The sequence below is a fragment of the Galeopterus variegatus genome, unplaced genomic scaffold, assembly GCF_000696425.1.
Source record: "Galeopterus variegatus unplaced genomic scaffold, G_variegatus-3.0.2 Scaffold1487, whole genome shotgun sequence".
Lineage (NCBI taxonomy): Eukaryota > Metazoa > Chordata > Mammalia > Dermoptera > Cynocephalidae > Galeopterus > Galeopterus variegatus.
In genome coordinates this window covers 253,737-273,965 of record NW_007727598.1, presented here as the reverse complement: position 1 = coordinate 273,965, position 20,229 = coordinate 253,737, and the positions used below count along the sequence as shown (strand labels likewise).

At 37.8% G+C, this 20,229-nt stretch overlaps 1 protein-coding gene across 4 annotated transcripts in view; it reads right to left on the bottom strand.

Moving 5' to 3' along the window:
* MYO5A (myosin VA (heavy chain 12, myoxin)) overlaps positions 1-20,229 on the bottom strand; it is a 124,597-nt gene that overhangs the window by 21,193 nt on the left and 83,175 nt on the right. Inside the window, exons 28-33 of one of the 4 annotated variants that reach the window (XM_008577316.1) lie at positions 19,597-19,605; positions 17,233-17,333; positions 11,023-11,221; positions 8,437-8,511; positions 7,081-7,174; positions 1,124-1,270 (exon numbers count right to left, since the gene is read on the bottom strand). In XM_008577316.1, coding sequence (XP_008575538.1) covers positions 1,124-1,270; positions 7,081-7,174; positions 8,437-8,511; positions 11,023-11,221; positions 17,233-17,333; positions 19,597-19,605 — 625 coding nt within the window. The remainder of the gene's footprint in view (positions 1-1,123; positions 1,271-7,080; positions 7,175-8,436; positions 8,512-11,022; positions 11,222-17,232; positions 17,334-19,596; positions 19,606-20,229) is intronic. The other 3 variants (XM_008577317.1, XM_008577318.1, XM_008577319.1) reach the window with 3 other exon arrangements.

Genomic DNA, 20,229 nt, shown 5'->3' with positions numbered 1-20,229 from the left:
GGAACGTAAGCTCTATGAGAATAGGGACTTTACAGTGTCCATTACAAATACCTAGAAAATGCCTGGCACATGGGAGGACTTCAGGAAGTATTTGTTGAATTGATGAATCTTTGTTAATGCTATGCTTAAAAACCAGTGGCTCCTTAAACATTTTTGCTAAATGAAGATCACGTTGAAACTTCTGCAACTCTACACCTATATACAGCACCAAGTTTAATGCCATAAACCCTATGAATGCTAAATCAGGTATAACTTTCAATCATACTGCTGTCACCCTGGCAAATGGAGGAAGAAATGCTATGCAAAGGCTAAAAGGAGAAGTTTTTAGGTTTTTCGGTTCATAACTTATGGGTATGTGCGCACTCTAGTCATTTATCATCACCCCCTAAAAATTCTTCTTGCAGAGCTGCTGGACTCACATCCATCTTAAAGGCCTTATGCTGCTCTGAAATTCTTTTTCCACTCATCTCATTTGTGCTGTCCCTTCCTTCCTTTGCTGGAATATTTTCCTTTATTCTTTTGTTTCTTTCCTACTATTGAACTTTTGTCCTCTACATATTTAATCATAAATCTTTCTAGGGAAGTAAGAAAAAATAGAAATTCAGGAACCTAAATGGCCTAGAGCAGTGGTGTTCAACTGTGGTTACATTTGAAAATCCCTTGAGAGGTTTTTAAAAAAGTGCTGTACATGGCCAGGTTCTTCTCCCTAGAGATGTGATTTAACTTGTCTGGGGTAGACATCAGTACTTTTCAAAAGTTTCCCAGCTTATAGAGAAGCCTGGCCTCAAACTATCCTTATAGGTGGGTCTTAGGCATGTTTCCCTGCAGTGTGGCTGATAATGCATGGTGTTGGCAGGATGCTACTACAGCACTATAATGCACAGTATGTAATGATGACTAAAGAAACTTCAGTGTTGAATATTTCAAAAATTAGTTACTAGTCTTTCTCACCATTGACATATGTACCAGAAAGACATTTACCCATGTAGAAAATACTTGCCCCAGGCTGGCCGGATAGCTTAAATGGTTAGAACATGGCACTGATAACACCAAAGTACAGGATTCAATCCCTCTACTGTCCAGCTGCCAAAAAGAAAAAAAAAAAAGAAAAGAAAATACTTGCCCAGAATCAGGTTCTTAACAAGTTTTTGCTCATCCTCCTTCTTGTATTCCAGCATTCCTTGGAAATCTTTTTCTTTCCTGGGAATGTTGACTGGACGGATGGGTTCATCAATGATCTGTCCCGGGGATATGTTCTCCATTTGGCCCACTTCATGGGAAACAAAAAGACGAAAATGTTTTTCAGGTAGAAAAGATGAGAGAGCTGCCTGTTTCTACACTTTTTTTTTTTTGTCTTTTTCGTGACCGGTAAGGGGATCGCAACCCTTGGCTTGGTGTCGCCTGCACCGCACTCAGCCCGTGAGCGCACCGGCCAGTCCTATATAGGATCTGAACCCGTGGCGGGAGTGTTGCTGCGCTCTCAGCGCCACACTCTCCGAGTGCGCCACGGGGCCAGCGCCTGTTTCTATACTTTTAAAGGAACTCTATAACAACAGAAATTTGCCATAGTTGCCACTTAATTTTCTCCTCTTAAAATAGTTTTTCTGCTAAAATTGGGTGGATAGATGGCAAAATAGGGTAACGTTCCTCTGACGCTCACTAATGCCTTACTACTATTGACATCAAATAAACTTACCTGACTAAAAACCTTAAAAAAATTTTTTTTGTAATAAAGTTCACTTTGTAATAAGACTAAATGTCCCAAAAGTAAGTGGTTTAACCTATCTGTTCACTAATTGATACCAGTCAGAAATGGTTATTTAGACTTTCACTCACAAAAGGAAAAAACAACATTCTACAAAGGGGTAGCAAGAATATAACAGACTCTCCCTTGCCTTTAGCTCTCTGAATCTAGTCATTAAAGCCAAGAAACATTTACTTTGAGTGTATCCTTACAATCAGTTTGAACCATATCAAGATAGCTGGTAGCATAGTGTTTTTCCACACCAATTGGTGTGAAAAATGTATTATTTTTCAGAAAGGCCTCATACGGCAAAGACCTGACTTTCTCCTGCCACCCCTCATTCCCAAAGAAATCATGAGCAGATAAAACACCTCTATTTAATATGATATCTTAAATATTATTGTTTTTCGTTTGTTTTCACAGAATGCTAAAACTCCTACCATGAAGTTGCAACCATTAAGGCACAACCACTGGTTAACAACTCCTTCACATGTTAAAAATGGTCACAACTGTTAATGCAGCAGCTAGAGAAGAATTAAGATAAGAGTAAAAAAAAAATTCTCCGATTCACCTCAAAATTGATAACTGAACAGGAAACGCAAGGAAAGGTAAGGGAACATAGGAGTTATTGTGGGGACTGTAGAAATATATGCTAGTAAGCAGGTTTTTTATCCTTTTATTTACAGGAAGGGAGGCGGCTAAGGAATCTATTTAAACACAGATTAAGTCTCAAACAAAACGCAGATTAGATGCGAAAACATTGGGGAGTTTAATGTTGCTGACTCCACGAGGGATCAGTAGTGTTTCTTGTGTTACTCTGAGCAATTTCCTGTGTTAGTTCAGAGAGGCCAGTTCCACAGGAAGAGGTTATCACAGAGAACACCAATACCTGCCAGTGCGCTTGCTCATGTGGCACGGAGCCTGGTGATACACTGTCCACTCACGCTGTAGCATCACACACTGGGACTATCAGTGCTGAAAGTCTGGTTGAGGTAAAGTCACCACCATCCATCAACATTATGATATCTAAAGAGTGATCAGATTGCGATTGGACAGATCAGGGCTATGGCCATCTCCCATTATCTGGTGTTTCCTACGCCTGATGCAGTCTGAAAGCCATAGGACTAACTGTAAGTTGCATTCCTCTATTGAAGAGGAGACTCAGACTGTGTAGTTTTACATAAATTATTTCTGGAGTTGGTTTAAACACAACACCATGAGAACCTCTGAAGCAGCACACAGTGGTCCTCCATAGCTCATGAACTTGCTGCTGCATATAAAAAACAAAATAATAAAATTCCTGCCATCTATGTTACTAGTCACTTAAAGCCACAGAGAGGGAAGGGGAAACTGGGAGGAAAAAATTCAACACATTAGATTTATCAATAAATGTACATATTTGGACTCCATGTCAATGAGGGTGTTTTAAACCAACTGACTTTATCAAATCTAAGATGCCATTGATTATGAGATATTCGATTTTATATAGCACTAAAAAAGGAAAAAGACTTCCAATTAAACTATAACTCATCAACAATTTTAAGACACACCCCAGTTTCAGGGATGTTAAAATGTGAAACACTGCGCACCTCAGAATTTATAAAATGATGAATATTTTACTAAGAGAGCTCATGTTTTAAAAGAAACCTTCACTTTCCTTTTGCAAAATCTCTAACCACTTTATTTTTGGTTCTGTACAAAAATGTCAGACAAAATTTGCCTTACTCTCATTAAAATACTTATCTCTGACTTTGAATTCTCCACAGAGACTTAATTCTTTACAAAAACTCACAGATGAAATATAGATGTCAGCTCTATATAAATGTGTTTCATGTGATATAAATCACAAAACCTTGATTGGTTAAGCAAAATTATCTACTGATTAAAATAAAATGTCAACCTTTATGTAGCATCAGGAAAATATAAAGCCTGAAAAAAATAAGCCAGGACACCACCCCAGTTTTCAGACACTAAAGAGAACTGGGTGGTTGCTATGGTTTGAATATTTGCATCTCCTTCAAAATTCATGTTGAAACTTAATCCCCAATGCAACAGTATTAAGAGGTGGGATCTATAGGAGGTGACTAGGCCATGAGGGCTCTGTCCTCATGGATGGGATTAGTGCCTCACAAAAGGGCTAGAGAGAACTAGCTAGGCCTTTGCCCTTCCCTCCCTTCTGCTGTGTGAGTACACAGCATTCATCACCTATCAAGGATGCTGCAACAAGGCACCATCTTGGAAGTAGAGACCAGTCCCCAACAAGACACCGAACCTGCTGGCACCTTGACCTTGGACTTCTATCCTCCAAAACTGTGAGAAATAAATTTCTGCTCTTCATAAATTACTCAGTCTTAGGTATTTTGTTACAGCAGCACAAATGGATTGAGATGGTCATTTAGTCCAATGCTCCACCTAATACAGACATGCTTCTCGAAGTCCTGAAGCAATTTCTATTTCCATTGTCTAGATTCTTTATAAACTTGAGGGAAAAATATTCCTGAACCTTTTTGTCCTGGGGAAAATAAAAAAGGAAATTGGGAAGATTTAAAAAAATTTACTCTTCCTCACTTTGGCACCAGGAAGATCTTGATCTCAGGTTTAATTAAGTCAGACAGACGAATTCCTATTAAGTAGAGAAATTCTGTTGGACAATATGGCACAAAGGAGAGGAATCAGTGGCCCTCAGAAGGCTTGCATTCTAGTCCTGCCATCTAACTGGGATCTTGGGTAAGTCACTTATGGTTTTTGGGCCTTAGTTTTTTTCTCTTATGAAATAATTAACTGATTTCTAGAATCTTTTCAGGTCTAAATTTCCTGACTATGAAAAGTGAGATGGAACACCCACTCCTGGATTAAAATACAGCATGAAGCAGATCAAATTTTGAAACACTCTCCAAGTAGCTACACAATTTCTGCTAAAAATTATACATGTTTGCATTTTTTTAAAAAGTCATTGTTAGCTTCTAAAAAGTCTCCTTAACTAAATGTAACTCATAGGAGGAGGCAAGAATTATGCTATCTTAAAAAAGTATTTAAGTGTGTTACAACATATTTAAAGAAATATATAAGAAAACTTTTAGTTATTGGAAGGTGCTATGTTGCACAGAGTTGCCAGTATTTTCTGTATAACTGGGGATATGGGAATGGAGAGAAAAGTATTAGAAGAGCTTGTCATCTTTATTCCCTAATTTGAGGAAAGGGGCAGGGATACTGCATTCAGCAAGGGTCCCAGTCATATAAAATCTATTTCATTTTATCCTTTAGATATGTATCACTTAACTCAAATACAACTTAAGAATTATTATAATATATTTTTTGTTTTTTGCTATTATCAAATGCTACTAATAGCTTTATAGTTGTCAGGATAGTTTAACTGACGAGGTTGATTTCTGATTGAAAACTGTTTAAAATTAGTACATCTTGAAATATTCTAACCTATCTCTTCAATTAAAAAATATACATATCAAAGGAAGCGGATTAAAAACTTAAAATAATAAATGGCTTTTCTATTTATCAAAATTTACTAAAGTATGGCAAAGGAAACATTTGGAGTTAAATAATCTCACAAGTCAATACCCTTAAAATGAGTTTCTTTCAAGTAAATACTCTGCTGTCTGATTATTCTCTCATGATATAATTAGTGCAGAAAGTTTGCTGAATAAAGATTTTTAAGTTCTGCCAATAGACATTATAGCATGTGTGAGTGTGGGATTTGGAGGTTCAAAAGTTTTAAGGTAATATATAAATCATGTAATGCTAGAGGGCTGTATATAAAATATGACTGCACAGTAATCCTTCTGATTTCTAAACAAATATTTCAGTATTTGTATATCCAAGGGAGTAATATCCTCTTCAAAGTAAACATCCATGTTGCCATGTTCTAAATGTTTCTGAAACTTATTCATTCACCAAAAAACATTTATGGGATGACTATGATAGGTCAGACACTATGCTAAGTACTGTGAAAACAAGGAGAAACAATAGGTGGTTCCTCTGCTCAGGAAGCTCATAGTCTATTATGGAAGCCAGTAATCCAAACAGAAAAACTGCTAAAAATATAACATAGTAAAAACCACAAAAGACGTGAGCCAAATTGTGGTGCACAGAGCCAAAAGGTCTGTCTGGGTGATCAGGAAAGGCTGCTCTTGAGGTTGTGACATATCACTGTGGTCTCAAAGGATGAGCAGGACTTGACCAGGAGAAGCAGAAAGACTAAACAGAAGGGACAGTTATGACAGGGCCTGGCATATTGGAGGAATGAAAAGCACTCTTAGAGTTAATCACAGTAGATTCTTTTGAACATCTCCAGTGATGGGGAATCTTCACCCTCTGAACCAAGCAAAAATTATGAATGGTGACTTTGAGAATAAGATGGGTAGTCAGGCTGAGTCAAAATGATAACAGTTCACATAGGTCTGAAGGCAATTCCAAAGAGCATCTCTAAAATCTCTTCAGCAGTGACTGTGTTGTTGGAGTAAGTTTAGAATTTGCCTTTAGTCCTCTCTACTACTAGATCCCTGGCACTTACTACTGTGCCTAGCAGGAACTTAAGTACATATTGAATGAACAAACACACTAATCCATAAGACAAGATTCATTTGTATATAATAATAACAGCAACTGATATTTGATTATATCTCTAGGAATTTTCCACAATCATATAGAAATCATGAGATGTTTTAAGACATCTTATTTATTTATAATCATAATTCATGTTTTTCTTATTTACTTCTCTTTTTTTCTCCATTAGACTGTGAGTTCTTTGAGGACAAAGACTGTTTTAATCATCTTGGTATACCTAATGCTGAGAATAAGAGTAATACTAATAACTAAGTTGAATGTAGTGTTTACTGTATGTCAGAAACCATTTTTAATGCATTATACATATTAACTCATTCAATCCTTATAAACCATGTCATATAGATACCATTATCATTCCCATTTAACAGGTGGGAAAACTGACGCATAGAGAGGTTCGGTAACTTGCCCAGGATCATATGTATAATAAGTGAAAGAGCTAGGATTTGAACCCAGGAAGCTTGGCTCAGAATCTATGCTCTTAACCTCTATGCTATACTGCCTAGCACAGTGCCTGGCATATAGAAGATATTCATTAGATGTTTGCTGAATTACTTCTCTCCCTTTGTAAATTATTACTACCACAAAAAGAACATTTTCCTCACCGAGAAATGGAAATTTCCACTCAGCATAGGTCAGGTTTGCCAAAAATCAGTTTTGTTAATATCCTTAATATTCGCATACAACCTCTATTAGGCCGTTAGCATAGCAACACAAAACCAAGATTTGGCAACTGTCTTAAAAACATGTTTAAATACCTTCTAGTTCACCGATTTTTTTCGCAAATACTTTCAGTTGTTTTTTCAGTTTTCGGACAGTCTTATCTTGTTTTTCAAGTTGTTCCATCAAATCCTAAAATCAAAATGAAAAATATAACAGCAAGATCAAAACAGGTCTTCTAAAATACACTGATGGAAAGTAGACACAAAAATCACAGAAACAGCACTGTCACTGTTAGTTTTACATAAAAGCTCCAGAAAAGCTCACTGGTGGAGCCACCACCTGGCTAAAACTGGCAGGCATGGGAAATGCAGCTACAATAAAAGCCAAAATGTTAAAATATACAATGCAGTAAAATCCTTTACAGCGTGATGGATAGCAGGCTCACTGTGGAGTCTTTTCTAGTAGACTCTATGTGGGTAAAAAGTTGAATGCTTATAAAATGTATTATTATTCCAGTGGAATGCTTCCTTTTAAAGGGAACTAGGCAAAAATAAATTTTGATGAATGCAGAAAAAGTTTTGTGGGAAGATTTAAGGATGGTTGAGCTCAGGTGGGAACTGATGCCCCATGTATGTGAAGCACTGTCTCTAAGAGACCCACCCTTTGAAGATGCTAAAATTGCCCTCAAACTGAAGATAAGTTAAGAAGTTTTAAGAATTAAAAGGTAGGTTGAAAAAATAATCATAGAGAGCAGGACAAAGGGTGGTCTGCTGACCTATGACCAAAGTGGCAGGTGACATAAGACACCCATAAAATCTTGCAGGTGATATAATTTTGCTTATATAGAAAAAAAGGAGTAATTACGAAAACACTAAAACAAAAGCAGTATATTTAAAGAGGAGGATTAAAAAAGCCTGTGATTATTGGCTCTCTATTTAATAAAAATTCTCTCCAATGAAAGGCATAGTTAAAAACTCAATAATTAAGAAAGAGGACAACAGCAGACTCAGAAAGAGCTTAGAAGGGAACTGACTCACTGATGTCTGTGGTTGTTATTCGAGTGATGGTGAAGAAAAGCGATTACAAATACAAATATTCGTTTTCCAGTCTAGACAGGAGTAGATTTAGATACTAGGCCAATGATTCAAAGGGAATAGTTGCTAACATTTCAAAGCATTATGTCATGCTTCTTGGATTTTACTTGATCTTTCAAACCACATTTTGCTTCCATCACACTGTAAGCCTAGTGTTAATAACAAATCGAACATGACAATGGACACAGGACGCTGATAGAGGTGACACCACTGGCTAAAAGACAGCTGTGGGGAGAAACAGGTTTGTGAAAGTTTTCGAAGAGCCTCCTGGGCAGGGGCAGGCAGTAGTGTGCTCTTCAGTTACAGAGGGCAGAAGTAGCAAGGAAGACAAGGGAAAAGCACTATGATTTTACATACAATCATCCGTTTGTAAAGTGAAATCCGATATGATTGATACTTCTTAGGGTCATCTGCATATAATTCCTCAAAATACTGAAAAAACAGGCACAATGGATATTTGTTTTTCTCTGTGTCTTGAGGGGAATGCTATCTTTCAGCAAAATTAATTTACAGATATTTAAAAACACAAATAATGAAACTATATTTACTCAAAAGGCTCTGATTTGTCACCTGCCATTATCTTCCTATCTTTCTAGCATAGATGATTCTAATTATATATATACAGATTTTTTATACAATCAAAGGAAACATGGCTAGGATGCCATCATTTATTTAGCAGGTAAACAGGGCAGTTGCTCACATTGCCCAGGTAAGGCTATCATTTCACTCCTCAAACCTTCTGCCCTTTTGTTCCTAGTTCAGCATCTCCCACATATGATGCTCATAAGTTGCTGCACCTTTTTTGCTGCCAGCAGCAGTGATAAGAGTAGGGAAGGCACGTAAAATGAAAGTGAGAATTATGGCAATGTTAGGACTCTCGTTTGAAGTTGGAGAGGCTGATGAAGAGCTGGGTGCCTTCCTTCCCTGAAAGACAGCATGGGGGAGGCCTGCGGAGGCTGTTCACTGGAGCGGGGAGAAAAATCATTTTTGTGTTTGTGTTGGGGGTAGGTGGGTGGGTAGATGTTATGTGAGGTGCAGTTCCCAAGAACACTAAGCAAGGTCTACTGCTGCTTTAATACTCTGCTCAAGTGTTTCCTAAAGAAATGCACAATTAAGATAGAGAACCACAATGATTTTGAAAAAGTAAATCGCTTCATGTTCTTAAGTTTGAATCCATTCTCCTGAGTTAGTAGTCAGTATAATAGCAGAAGAAGCGGCTGATTTACAAAAGATTTTCCCACAACAAACTCATTAACTAGACTCTATTGGCTTAGAACGTGGGAGCTTAGTTTATTTTTGTATTAGCTACGAAAATTTGCCAAAGGTTGTAAAGGAAATATTTGATTAGAAGCATCTTTTATTTCATGGTTTCACCTTGTATTTTAAGATAATCACTTAAAAGCACAGAATTTGTATGCTGATCAATCATTATTATATAATTCAGTATATTTATCAATACTTAGTCACCAAAGCATTGTTAGTTTAATTTAAGTAACAATATACTTTAGAGTAACAAAACGACATTTCCAGTACATTTCACAATTCATAAAATTTTGTCCACAAATTAGTGAGATTTCAGTCACCTTGGAAAAAGTCCAAATACTGCCCTCACCCTCTTTTCCCATTCCCACAATGGAGCCTCATGCAGAAAGAAAGACTGTCTTTAAAAGAATACCTTTGGGTTTTGCTTTTAATTCATGTAAGAGATGGATGAATAAATAACACTAGAAAACTATCTGTGATGGGCCGGCCTGTGGCTCACTCGGTAGAGTGCGGTGTTGATAACACCAAGGCCACGGGTTCGGATCCCATATATGGGATGGCCGGTTTGCTCACTGGCTGAGCGTGGTGCTGACAACACCAAGCCAAGGGTTGAGATCCCCTTACCGGTCATCTTTTAAAAAAAAAAAGAAAACTATCTGTGATGTAAATGATCACTAATGGAGTAATGGAGGAATGATTCAGACTGTTATATCTTCACAGAGAATTCAAATAGTCATTAAAAACCTTAACTGAACAAAAAAAAAAGACATAAATCACCACTAGTCCTAAACAACTTTTCTCAAAATCAGGCTGACACTATGACATAAATTTTATATAGAAACATGGAATTATAACTTTTCAATTATCTTTAATATAATAAATATGTTTGTCAAACTTACACAGATTTGAAAAATAATAAATCTGTTATAAAAGTTATGTCACTGAGAAAGAAATACTTTAGAAAATATTTTTGGTAAAAAAATAAAAGAAACAAGAAAAAAGGAAAAGAAAAAACTTGGACTCCATGCCAAGGCTCAGAAATCTGGCAAGGGGAAAAAAAAAATCTCCCCTATCATACAAGTTCTGTTTAGAAAAATAAAAAATGTGTACACCTGAATCTTGATACCCCTCCTCCCTGACCTGGGAGCTCCATCCAATGTCAACCCATGTCAACGTCAACCCATACCAACCACCTTCTCTGACCTCAACTCTAACCCCACTTGTTTGCTAGACGTGGAGGCTTCAGTGGCTGCTTGAGGACCAAATGTAAACAAAACTTGTCCCCAGTTTCTGTTGTGACAATCCACAGAACACCTTGTGGAATGGCAGAGAATCTGCAGCTGCAGAAGAGGAAGCAGATCACCTGAGTCTCAGGCTACCAAAAGCCCAGCACGCAGTTGGATGGCTACCTCCCACACCTTCCAGGTTAGGTCTGAGAATACTCAGATGCTCATGAGCATTCTGTGAGAAACACAACCTATGCACTTGCTTTTTTCATCTCTACCAACATATTTGTATTTTCCTTACTCTCTCTTTGCTAGAGTAAGAGGGTAACAAGTGTGGGGTGGTGAGTTTTTCCCAGCAAAAGAAAAGCTGTGTTTGATCAAAAAGAAACCAGGATGTCCAGTTGGGCTAGGCACGGCCTGCTGAGGAGCATGGGGCCTGGGCATCTCTCCTTACCAGGTTTTCGTTGGTCAGCCGGGTTATCTCGTGCTGCAGGCTGGCCTCGATCCGGGCCTCTGGGGGCAGCTGCAGGTTCTGGGCCAGCAGCTGCTGCTGTCGGTTGTTCTCCTCCTTCAGGCTCTGGATCTCCCCGCGGAGGGCCTCAGCCTCGTTCTCATGGCTCCTCTTCTGTGACTGGAGCTGGGATTCCAGGAGTCTGCGGAGAAGCCACACAGGTAGGAATGGGAGGTGACACCCCAACTCCCTGCCTAACAGGCACAAGGTTTCCTGCTCACTTCCAAGAGTAGGAAAAGCAGATAGATGCTCTTTAGCATCCATGTATCTTCTGACTTGATTAAAGTAAAAAAACTCAAACAAGGACCAGAAATGGAAATGAATATTCTCACATTTCTGTCTTTCTGAATTGTATAAATTTCTCAGAGGCACTGAAAAACAGGAGAGTTTTAGCTCTTTTGAAAGGTTCATAGGAAATGATGACTAGAAAAAAAAAAATAATTATAAGACATAGCTTTAATCTGGCTTACTAGATTTACAAACTAGCATTTACGTTAGCAAAGACAGTACTTTCTTGCCACAAACTAACTCTGTATTGTAAAGGGCAAGATTACAAACTCCCAATCTAATTAAATATGCCTTTTAGAATTACAGTTACCAATTCCAGGCAGAGGGTGAGACCGGGATTCCATTTTAATACTGTACTCTTATCTCTGAAGGACAGAAGGGCTGGAGTACTGTGAAATCTATAAAGATTTATCCAAATCCAGACAGTTCTGAAATTTCATATATAAATATATACACACATATTTTTTTTAATTTGCCATCTTCTCTCTCCTTATAAACTTCCTATCAGTAACAGAATCCTAACGCCACAGGGTTTTACTTATGAGAAGTGGTTTGGAAAACCTTTGAAAGATTCATTTTTGTTCATGAGAAGTGGTTTGAAGACAGTGTTTTAGAATGTAAACATTCATAGGACCAACAAAGTGGTTACTGCTTCTCTGAGCAAACATATAGCATCATCTGCACCCATAGAGTAGACTAGGGTATTGGCAGTGAGAACACCAGAGAGTCAGAGTATCCTCCCTTTACTATGAGCACCCACTTAAATATTCATTCCCTTTCCAAACACAAAACAACGTTATGGTTAAGAATTAATTAACATGAAGAAAGAAAAGACATTCTTTTATTCTAATCCCCTTGGCTGCCAATTGCTGGGTAAAACTCACTAATGCCATTGCAAGCAAACTGTTAATAGCAGACTAAAAATATTTTAGTGATCACAAAATTTCAAAAGGATTTGAACCAATAACACCTCAAAGTTAATGATAATGATCTATGGTTAGAACAAAGCAGAATAAGCAGAAGCCCCTTGAACAATCAGTGTATTAAGTGTTTTTAAAATTTAATCACTAAAATGAAATTTTTATGACATAAGTACTGCTAGAGCAGATGAGTGCCTGTGTTAGGAAGGTGTTGCTGTTTCGACTTTATTTTCTTTCCCTTAAGCGTATTTAACGTGTTGAGTTTGGATAATTATTTTTTACTATAGCAATGTAGGAAATGCTCCTGATTTGCTGTTTCACAAAGTTGAATTTCACAACAACCACAAAGAATGCCAAAACATGAACTTAATATTGCTTTTAGGCAGCATGATGATAATATATAAGAATATAACCACTTTGCCATAGGCACAAATATCCTGTAGACTGATCTTCATTCCAAACAAGAAGATGCTAAGTAATAAGTATTAATCTCTCTCCCAATAGTATGTGCTCTAGTTGAAAGATTTTGTTTTTCTTTCAACTCCTAGAGAGAGAGAGATTCACAAATTATAGTGTCTGGAGGGAACTATAGATACCATCATTAATTTAGGGGAAGCAACTCTTATATTCACCATCAATCAGTTTTAGCTTTGATAGTATCTCCTAGTGGAAAAGGTTTTTAAGAAGGTGTTTGGCTGAATGTTCTAAGTTTTACTAAAACTAATTTGCCCAGGAAGACAATGCACAAAAAATACAGGAGTTAAAGTCAGGAAGCCACTGTTAGTAAGAAAAACAACAAATTAATAACATTCCATTTTGAGGAAATATAACCTGTTGGCTTGTTTTAACCCTTCATAAACCAGCCACAGCTCTCCATCCTCATTCAACTCATGGCAATCCAGAGCAGATGATCTTCCATGCAAAAGGAACAATAATGCAAAACACAAAGGGATACAGGATGGTAATGAGATGATGATGGTCAAGGGCAGCACATGATGATATTTCAATATTTTATTAAGTGAATAAGATTGTTTTTATTAATTACAGGTGACTTTAAGACATTACCACAAAATTACTTTTTGTTAAATTTTTTTAAAGGGTAAAGTAACATCACACATAATGGGTAGAAATTAAAGCAAAATAGTTAAGGATTTAGAGCTAATTTTCTTGCAAAATAAGAAATAACTGAAAAAGTGAGAAAGAAGGTCTGTTTTATTTATTTATTTACTTATCCATTTATTTATTTATTTATTTATTTACAAGCTGGCTGGTACAGGGATCCATTCTCTAACCAACTGAGAGGTTCTGTTTTAAATGTTTTATTCAGCTAGCAGAGTGATCTTATGTATCACCAATTATATTAGAGGCTAACCATGACGCATACATAGAATGAAAACTTCAGCTATTGTTTCGTGTGGCAGTCTTCACAATCTATTTCAAAACGAAGTTTTAAGTCTTCTGGGTAGGAACTTGTTTTAGTTTAATGAAATCCAATTTCCCATTTTAAAACTGTTTTAGTTTCTGGTCAACATGGCAGAATAGACAGTCCCAGCATCACTCTCTCCCACAAATCAACCAATTTACAACTATAAAAATGCAACAACAGCCAAGCTGGGGGCTGCTAGAGCCTAGAGGAAGAGGAGAGACCTACAGAGTGCATGAAGGTGTGAGAAGCCATGATGAAGAGAAAGAAAAAACTGCTCCGACCATTTCGTGCCACAGCTCCTTTAAGGCTGGAGGCACAAGCAGGAGCCGGCAAAAGCCGCAGCTGTGCCCTTCCGATGGAGTTGCTTGGAGGCTGCAGGGGAAAAGAGGGCCTTAGTGGCCTGCAGGCCAGCAAGACGCTAATAGGGTTCCCATGGACCCACACAGGAGTGAAGAGCCACAATAACTGAAAAAAGGGAGCCACTCAGGGGTCAGTGAGTCATCGCAAGGGACTTGTGCACGGCCGGTCTCATGGGAAGTATTTGTAGCACGGGCGGTGTGGGAGACGGCCCACCAGGGGAACACTGGGGCACAGCAAGGACAGCTGACTGGCACCTCAATCAGCAAAGGACCACTCAGAAGAGACTGGTCAGGAATACAGAATTGAATGGGGTGCAATTTGATGAAAAGACTCAGACCCAGATCAGAGTTTCAACACAACCCAGGTGCACCAGGTCTCTGGAGAGCCAGAAGTACCTATAAAGTCAATCATCAAAACCTGAGCTGCACAGAAAGCCTTCCCTAGGGAATCAGCAGCAAAGCAGCAATTTAGCTAAACCACACAGCTCAAGTACTGGTTCCCACAGGAAGTCCCCCATTTTAAAAGTAAGCAAAGGACAAAAAATTGTTCCGTCCCAGGCACATGCCAGTGCCTCACGGCTGCTTGGGGACCTGAGGCATGAAGCAGGGGACCGGACCCCCCACCCCACAACCAGGCACACCACCAGTGCCAAGGAGCATGCCATGTGGGTGGCCCACCGCAGCTACCACAATAACCATGACTGCTACAAAAGTGGCTAGACACCACAACCACCACACAAATGGTCCGCCAACCACTGGAGTGCATTCATGCAAGAAGAGTCACCAGCAGAGACAAAGAAAAGAAGAGGATGTCTCTTTCCACAAAACCCATTTCAGAGTGACAGAAGAAGCATCTGCTCTATGATAATATTGGGGGACCTGAACACACCTCTCAGCATTGGACAGATCATCTAGGCAGCAAATCGAGAGAGTAACCATTACTCTTTCAGAGAGAGAGAAGCAATCTAGGGTTATCAGAGGTGGGAGCGGGGAGGGAGAGAGGGATGGGGAGAGATTGGACAAGGGGCATAAAGAATAAGTACAATTTGTAACAATAAAAAAATTGTTTTAAGAATTCATATATGAGTAACAGAGTATGTCTGAAGTACTCAGGTTTTATGACATGATTTAAAAAAATTTTTTTGCATCAAAAACTAAGTTTAAGACCTGGAGAAACTGCTTTTATATTAGAGATCTGCCACATGTTATTAAAAATATTTGTTATTAATAGACAATAATGACAAAGTTGATAATAGCTTTTTTCTACCTATGGTGTAAAAGTAATTTTTTTTGAGTGTTTGCTAAGTGTTAGATTCTTTCACATGTACTATTTCATTTAGTTCTCCCAGCAACCAATATATAGCATTCATCACATTGCTGAGGAAGACACAGAGGCTTAGAAGATACCTTCTAGAGGTTACACAGCTTGTAAGGAGCGGAGCCCAGCGCTATCTGACTCCAGAGTCTAGGTTCTTGCTCCTACTATACTGTTGTTGCTATGTTTATATAGCACAAATTCAAGTGCTCTTCTATTTTCCATCTACCATCTCTGCCTATAGAGTTCATCTGTTTGCATGGATTTGATTGTATTATTACACTCAGATGACTTCACAATTTCTATCTTAGCCCACATCTCTCCTGGCTACAGATTTATACATTTAACTGCCTGATGGATTTCTCTCCTTGGATGTCTTCTTGCATCCTTAAATTCAATATGGGTAAATCTACTGATCATCTCCACCCTGTACTTCCCTACACCCCAGTCCCATGATCATGAAATGGCATCACCACATCTAACCAAGTATCTGCAGAAGACACCTCTGAGTCACTCTTCAGGCTTCCTTATTCCTTGCCCACACATCCAATAAACCACAAGGATTACTGACCTCATCTTCTTAAGTATCTTTCAAAATGTCCCATTTCTCTCAATCTCAATTGCCACCAACCAAGCCCAAGTCACCATAATCAGTCACTGGATTATGGTGATAATCTCTTAACTAGTCTTTATGTTTTCAATCTAGTTCCACTGCAATCTATTCTCTGACATAACAGCTAGGGCCAGCTTTCTATAATTCAAATCTCATCATATTCTCCTACTTAAAACCTTTCAACAGCTTCCATTATCTTTGGAATAAAGTCCAAACCCTCTTGACTGTCTACTCAGCAGCCTATAACCTCTGTGAGAGTCGGGACTACATTTATGTTGCTTACTGCTTATTCCCAGTATGTTGCACAGGGCCTGGCATGAAGAAGGCACACAATAAGTATCTGGTAATTGAATAGCTAAGTGGATAGATAAATAGTCTAATATTCTTTCTATACTAACACATTCTTAGATATAAGATATATTTATAATTTACATTCATAAATTAAAATTTAAGTTTGACCAGATACTTTTATAAGCATTCTCCACTCTTGCACATAAAAGAAAATAAGAAGTACCTTACTTTTTGGATGGCAATGTTCTTTAGTTTGTGAAGTATTTATGTATACCAATCCTATTACTATGTATAGAGAGATCTAGACACCTATCTCCAGAATTCTTTTCTCTGTGATCATCACTGGCTATGTTCTTTCAAAATGGTCTTGCAAGTAGTCTTTTAAGTTCAAAGTTCAATAGCACTAAGACTCTGCTGGGAAGGGAGTGGTAGTAAGGCTAAGGGGAATTCTAGATATGAGCCTTCATTCTCCCATCCTAGAAGTCATGGTACTCTTTTAGAGTTACATGATCAGCACTGATTTGATTCCAGATACCTCATCACTTCTCTTCACACCAACTTTCAATTATTGAAAGCTGCAGTTGCCCCTACAAACCTTTTGAAAATAACCATCCTGAATAACAAATGAAAGTGACTACCCAAGACAATCCAAACTGAGCAAGTGGTTTTATTCTCAAGGCAGGCCCTTAAGGTTCAGACCTTACATATACAAAAATATCTTCCTGTAAAGAACATTTTCCTGGACACCTCTCATCAACAACACTATCTTATAAATGAGATTTTAACTGGGAATACATTAGAAACTTTGGATTCCCTTTGAAGGTCAGTTGATATCTAATAATGCAATTCATAAACACTTTGACTTACTACACAAGAGGCTGGCTTGAAGACTAAAGATCAATACAAGTAAACTGAAATGAATAAAAGAAGGATCAACGTACCTGTTTGTTTCTTTCAAACCAATATATGCTTGCGCTATTTCGCCTTTATCTTTCATTTTTTGTACATCTTCCAAAAGTATTGTGGAATCTGTCATTGTATTCTGAAGGGGGAAATGACACATTTCTATATTAAGATTCAATTCAAAAGCTCTGAACTATATATAACATACTTCTTTCCCCCAATTAGGGGGGTTCATGTGTCCCACCAGAGTGCCAGCCCCAGCCCCGTGTAACCATAGAGGAGAGTTTGCTACAGGTGGCTAAGAGAATGAGGTAGCTTCAGTCCCTCTCCTGAGAACTCCTGACACTCTACCACAAAGATGGTGAGATTCTAGAGTACCACTGCTGTGTAAATAAAATCACTGATGGGCTATGCATATTTTACATTATGTGGAAAAAAATATATTTATATATATGTGTGTGTGTATGTGTATGTATACATATATACACATGCCCATATTTAGTATAAAATATATACTATATAATATAGTGTATATATAGCATTAGAAAAATAACCAGGCAATTATTTAACAGAATGTACAAAGCTGTTCTTTCTACTATTGCTTGACCAGTTAGGATGAAACAAATACTCCAATGTAACACTGAAAGTTTGACATAAAGCTCATTTTCCCATTAAAAACTCAGTACAAAGAAGGTGGTGTTCAGACAATATGCTTCAACAAAACTAAGTTTTTTTCTCACATCTTTAGATATATATAACTGGGAAGGATTTAGCTCCTTTTAAATGTCTACCATCTGCTGTTATTCAATTCTTTTTCCCTCTGGAACAGTATAGCATGGTACATAAGCTTTTGAAATAAACATCTGGCAGGTCAGAATTACTAATGATTTTACATAAAGTGGACTTCTTTTGTGAACGTTTTTATTTTCTTTTTCTTTTTCCCTTTTGGCCTAATCTGATAACCAGTGTAATTTCTAATTAATTTTCTACTCAGCTACTCTCTCTCTCTAGACCAGAGCAAGAATGGACAATATTGTCTAAATAGTATATGTCTGATCCTTTAGTCAACATTTACTCTAAAGTCAGGTCTCACAATGAACTGGACTCGATAGAACACATTTCTAATACCATGATCTTAGAGGCCAGTTCCAAGATAACTTTAATTCCCACTAGAAGCTTATAAGTGCTTGCTTTTGAATTTGTGTGTATAAAAAAAATCCTTCAGAAAAAAACCCCCCCAAACAACCGCCCCCCCACTAAACTACAATACTGCTTTTCTCCTAACGCAATCCTTTTCTGAGTTTATAAATGCATCCTTTGAGAAGGCAAAATATCTGATAAAAGCTATTAATAAGGAATTTACATATTACTAAATCTAAAAAGTCTTTCCCATAAACACTACATACAGCATTTCTTTAGCTAAGTTTTATAAATATTTTAGTACATATTTCACAGAAAATTTTTTTCTCTTTTACTGAAAGGAAGAAAATCTTTCTATTCCATAAAGGGCCATACTCAGACGTTTAAGACCCAAAAGTAATACCTTTGAAAGATCCAAATTTCTATATCAAATAACACTACAAGTGTGCTCTGATACCTGAGGACCTACCTGGTGTGGTTTTGAATTTGTAGTAAATTAGGTAACTTGATCTAATTAGCTAATTCAAGGGAAATATAGGCTTCTTGGTGTGCTGTTGTTCTGGACAGTAAGTAGCCAGTTCTTTCCTCCTCCTGACTGCCTTTGCTAAGAAGTGCTGGTTGGGGGTTGGGATCACACTGACACTACCAGCATTAGAAAGTTGCTGACTTACTGCTCAGAATCTGTCTCTCCTAAGCCAGTGACCAGAATTTCTGAAAGGGTTGCAGCATGTAGGAAAATCCCAGCAATATCTATCACTCAATAGCTGAAATGAGATGTGGTAGTGAAAATATGACTTTGCAACCTCCTCAAGAGCCACTCTTCATTCTAGCTATTGACTCTACACTCAGGAAGATAAAAGTGGCAGCAAAGAATGGTGTGCTCAACTCCTCAGGCTCCTCCTCACTTTTAGCCAACAAACCCACAGCTGGTAGAAAAGAAGTGCTTTTGAGAGTACTTCAAGTTAAGGACTTCCCTCCCCCACTTGTGGATGTCTCCCATAACTACTACAATGAGTCACAGAGCTGACTACGAATAAGAAGTCATGGAGACCCTACTACAATCCACACTGGAACCTACTAAAACCACTGCTTTCCCACCGACTTCCCAAATAGGAAAGAGTCAAACAGGAAATTAGTTTGTAAATATAAAAATAGACTTGGTGGTCAGAAAGCATCAATTGCATATATTAGGGATATCTGTAAACTAAAGATAGGATTAAATAGAAGTATTTACTAAAAATTGAAAAAAAATTTATAATTACCTTATCATCCTGATAATCACAAGTCAGCAAGCATTAAAAAAATGGACAAAACAATAAACCCTCAGTTCCATAAATAAATTCCATCAATGAGTCCCCATCATAACAGATAAAAGCTAACTTAAAAACAATCATGAGTGAATGTTTCTCCCAAAACTAACTTGTAAATGAGTTACAATTCATGAAACTGGCACAAAGTAGAAATTAATATATATTTATGTGATGACAACTCTTATGTCTCAGGAAGAAATGCTTGAGATTATTTTTGAGTTGTTTTGGTTTTCCTGGTTGTAAAATATTTTTGAGTATGTGAGAGAATGACCATCTTGTTAATGTATGTGAGTGACATTCTTACCTTAGATTTGTGAGAGTTACAGTAATGCCCCAGTAGGAAGTCATTTGTTCAAGTGAAGCCTCCCAGAATACCCTGGAGGTGGAGCAAATAAACTAGACCTGGCTGGCCCAGATCATCCCTTCACCACTGCCCTGTAAAAGCATTGGGAAATGATGTGTCTCTCTGACTAGAAACTGAGTGGGACAAACAGCCCTGGGGTGTTTGGAAGTTCTCAGTCAGTGTCATGGGCATTTTTCCTAGGAGAGAACAAGACTGCTACCATGTATAGGCTGGCAGTCAGG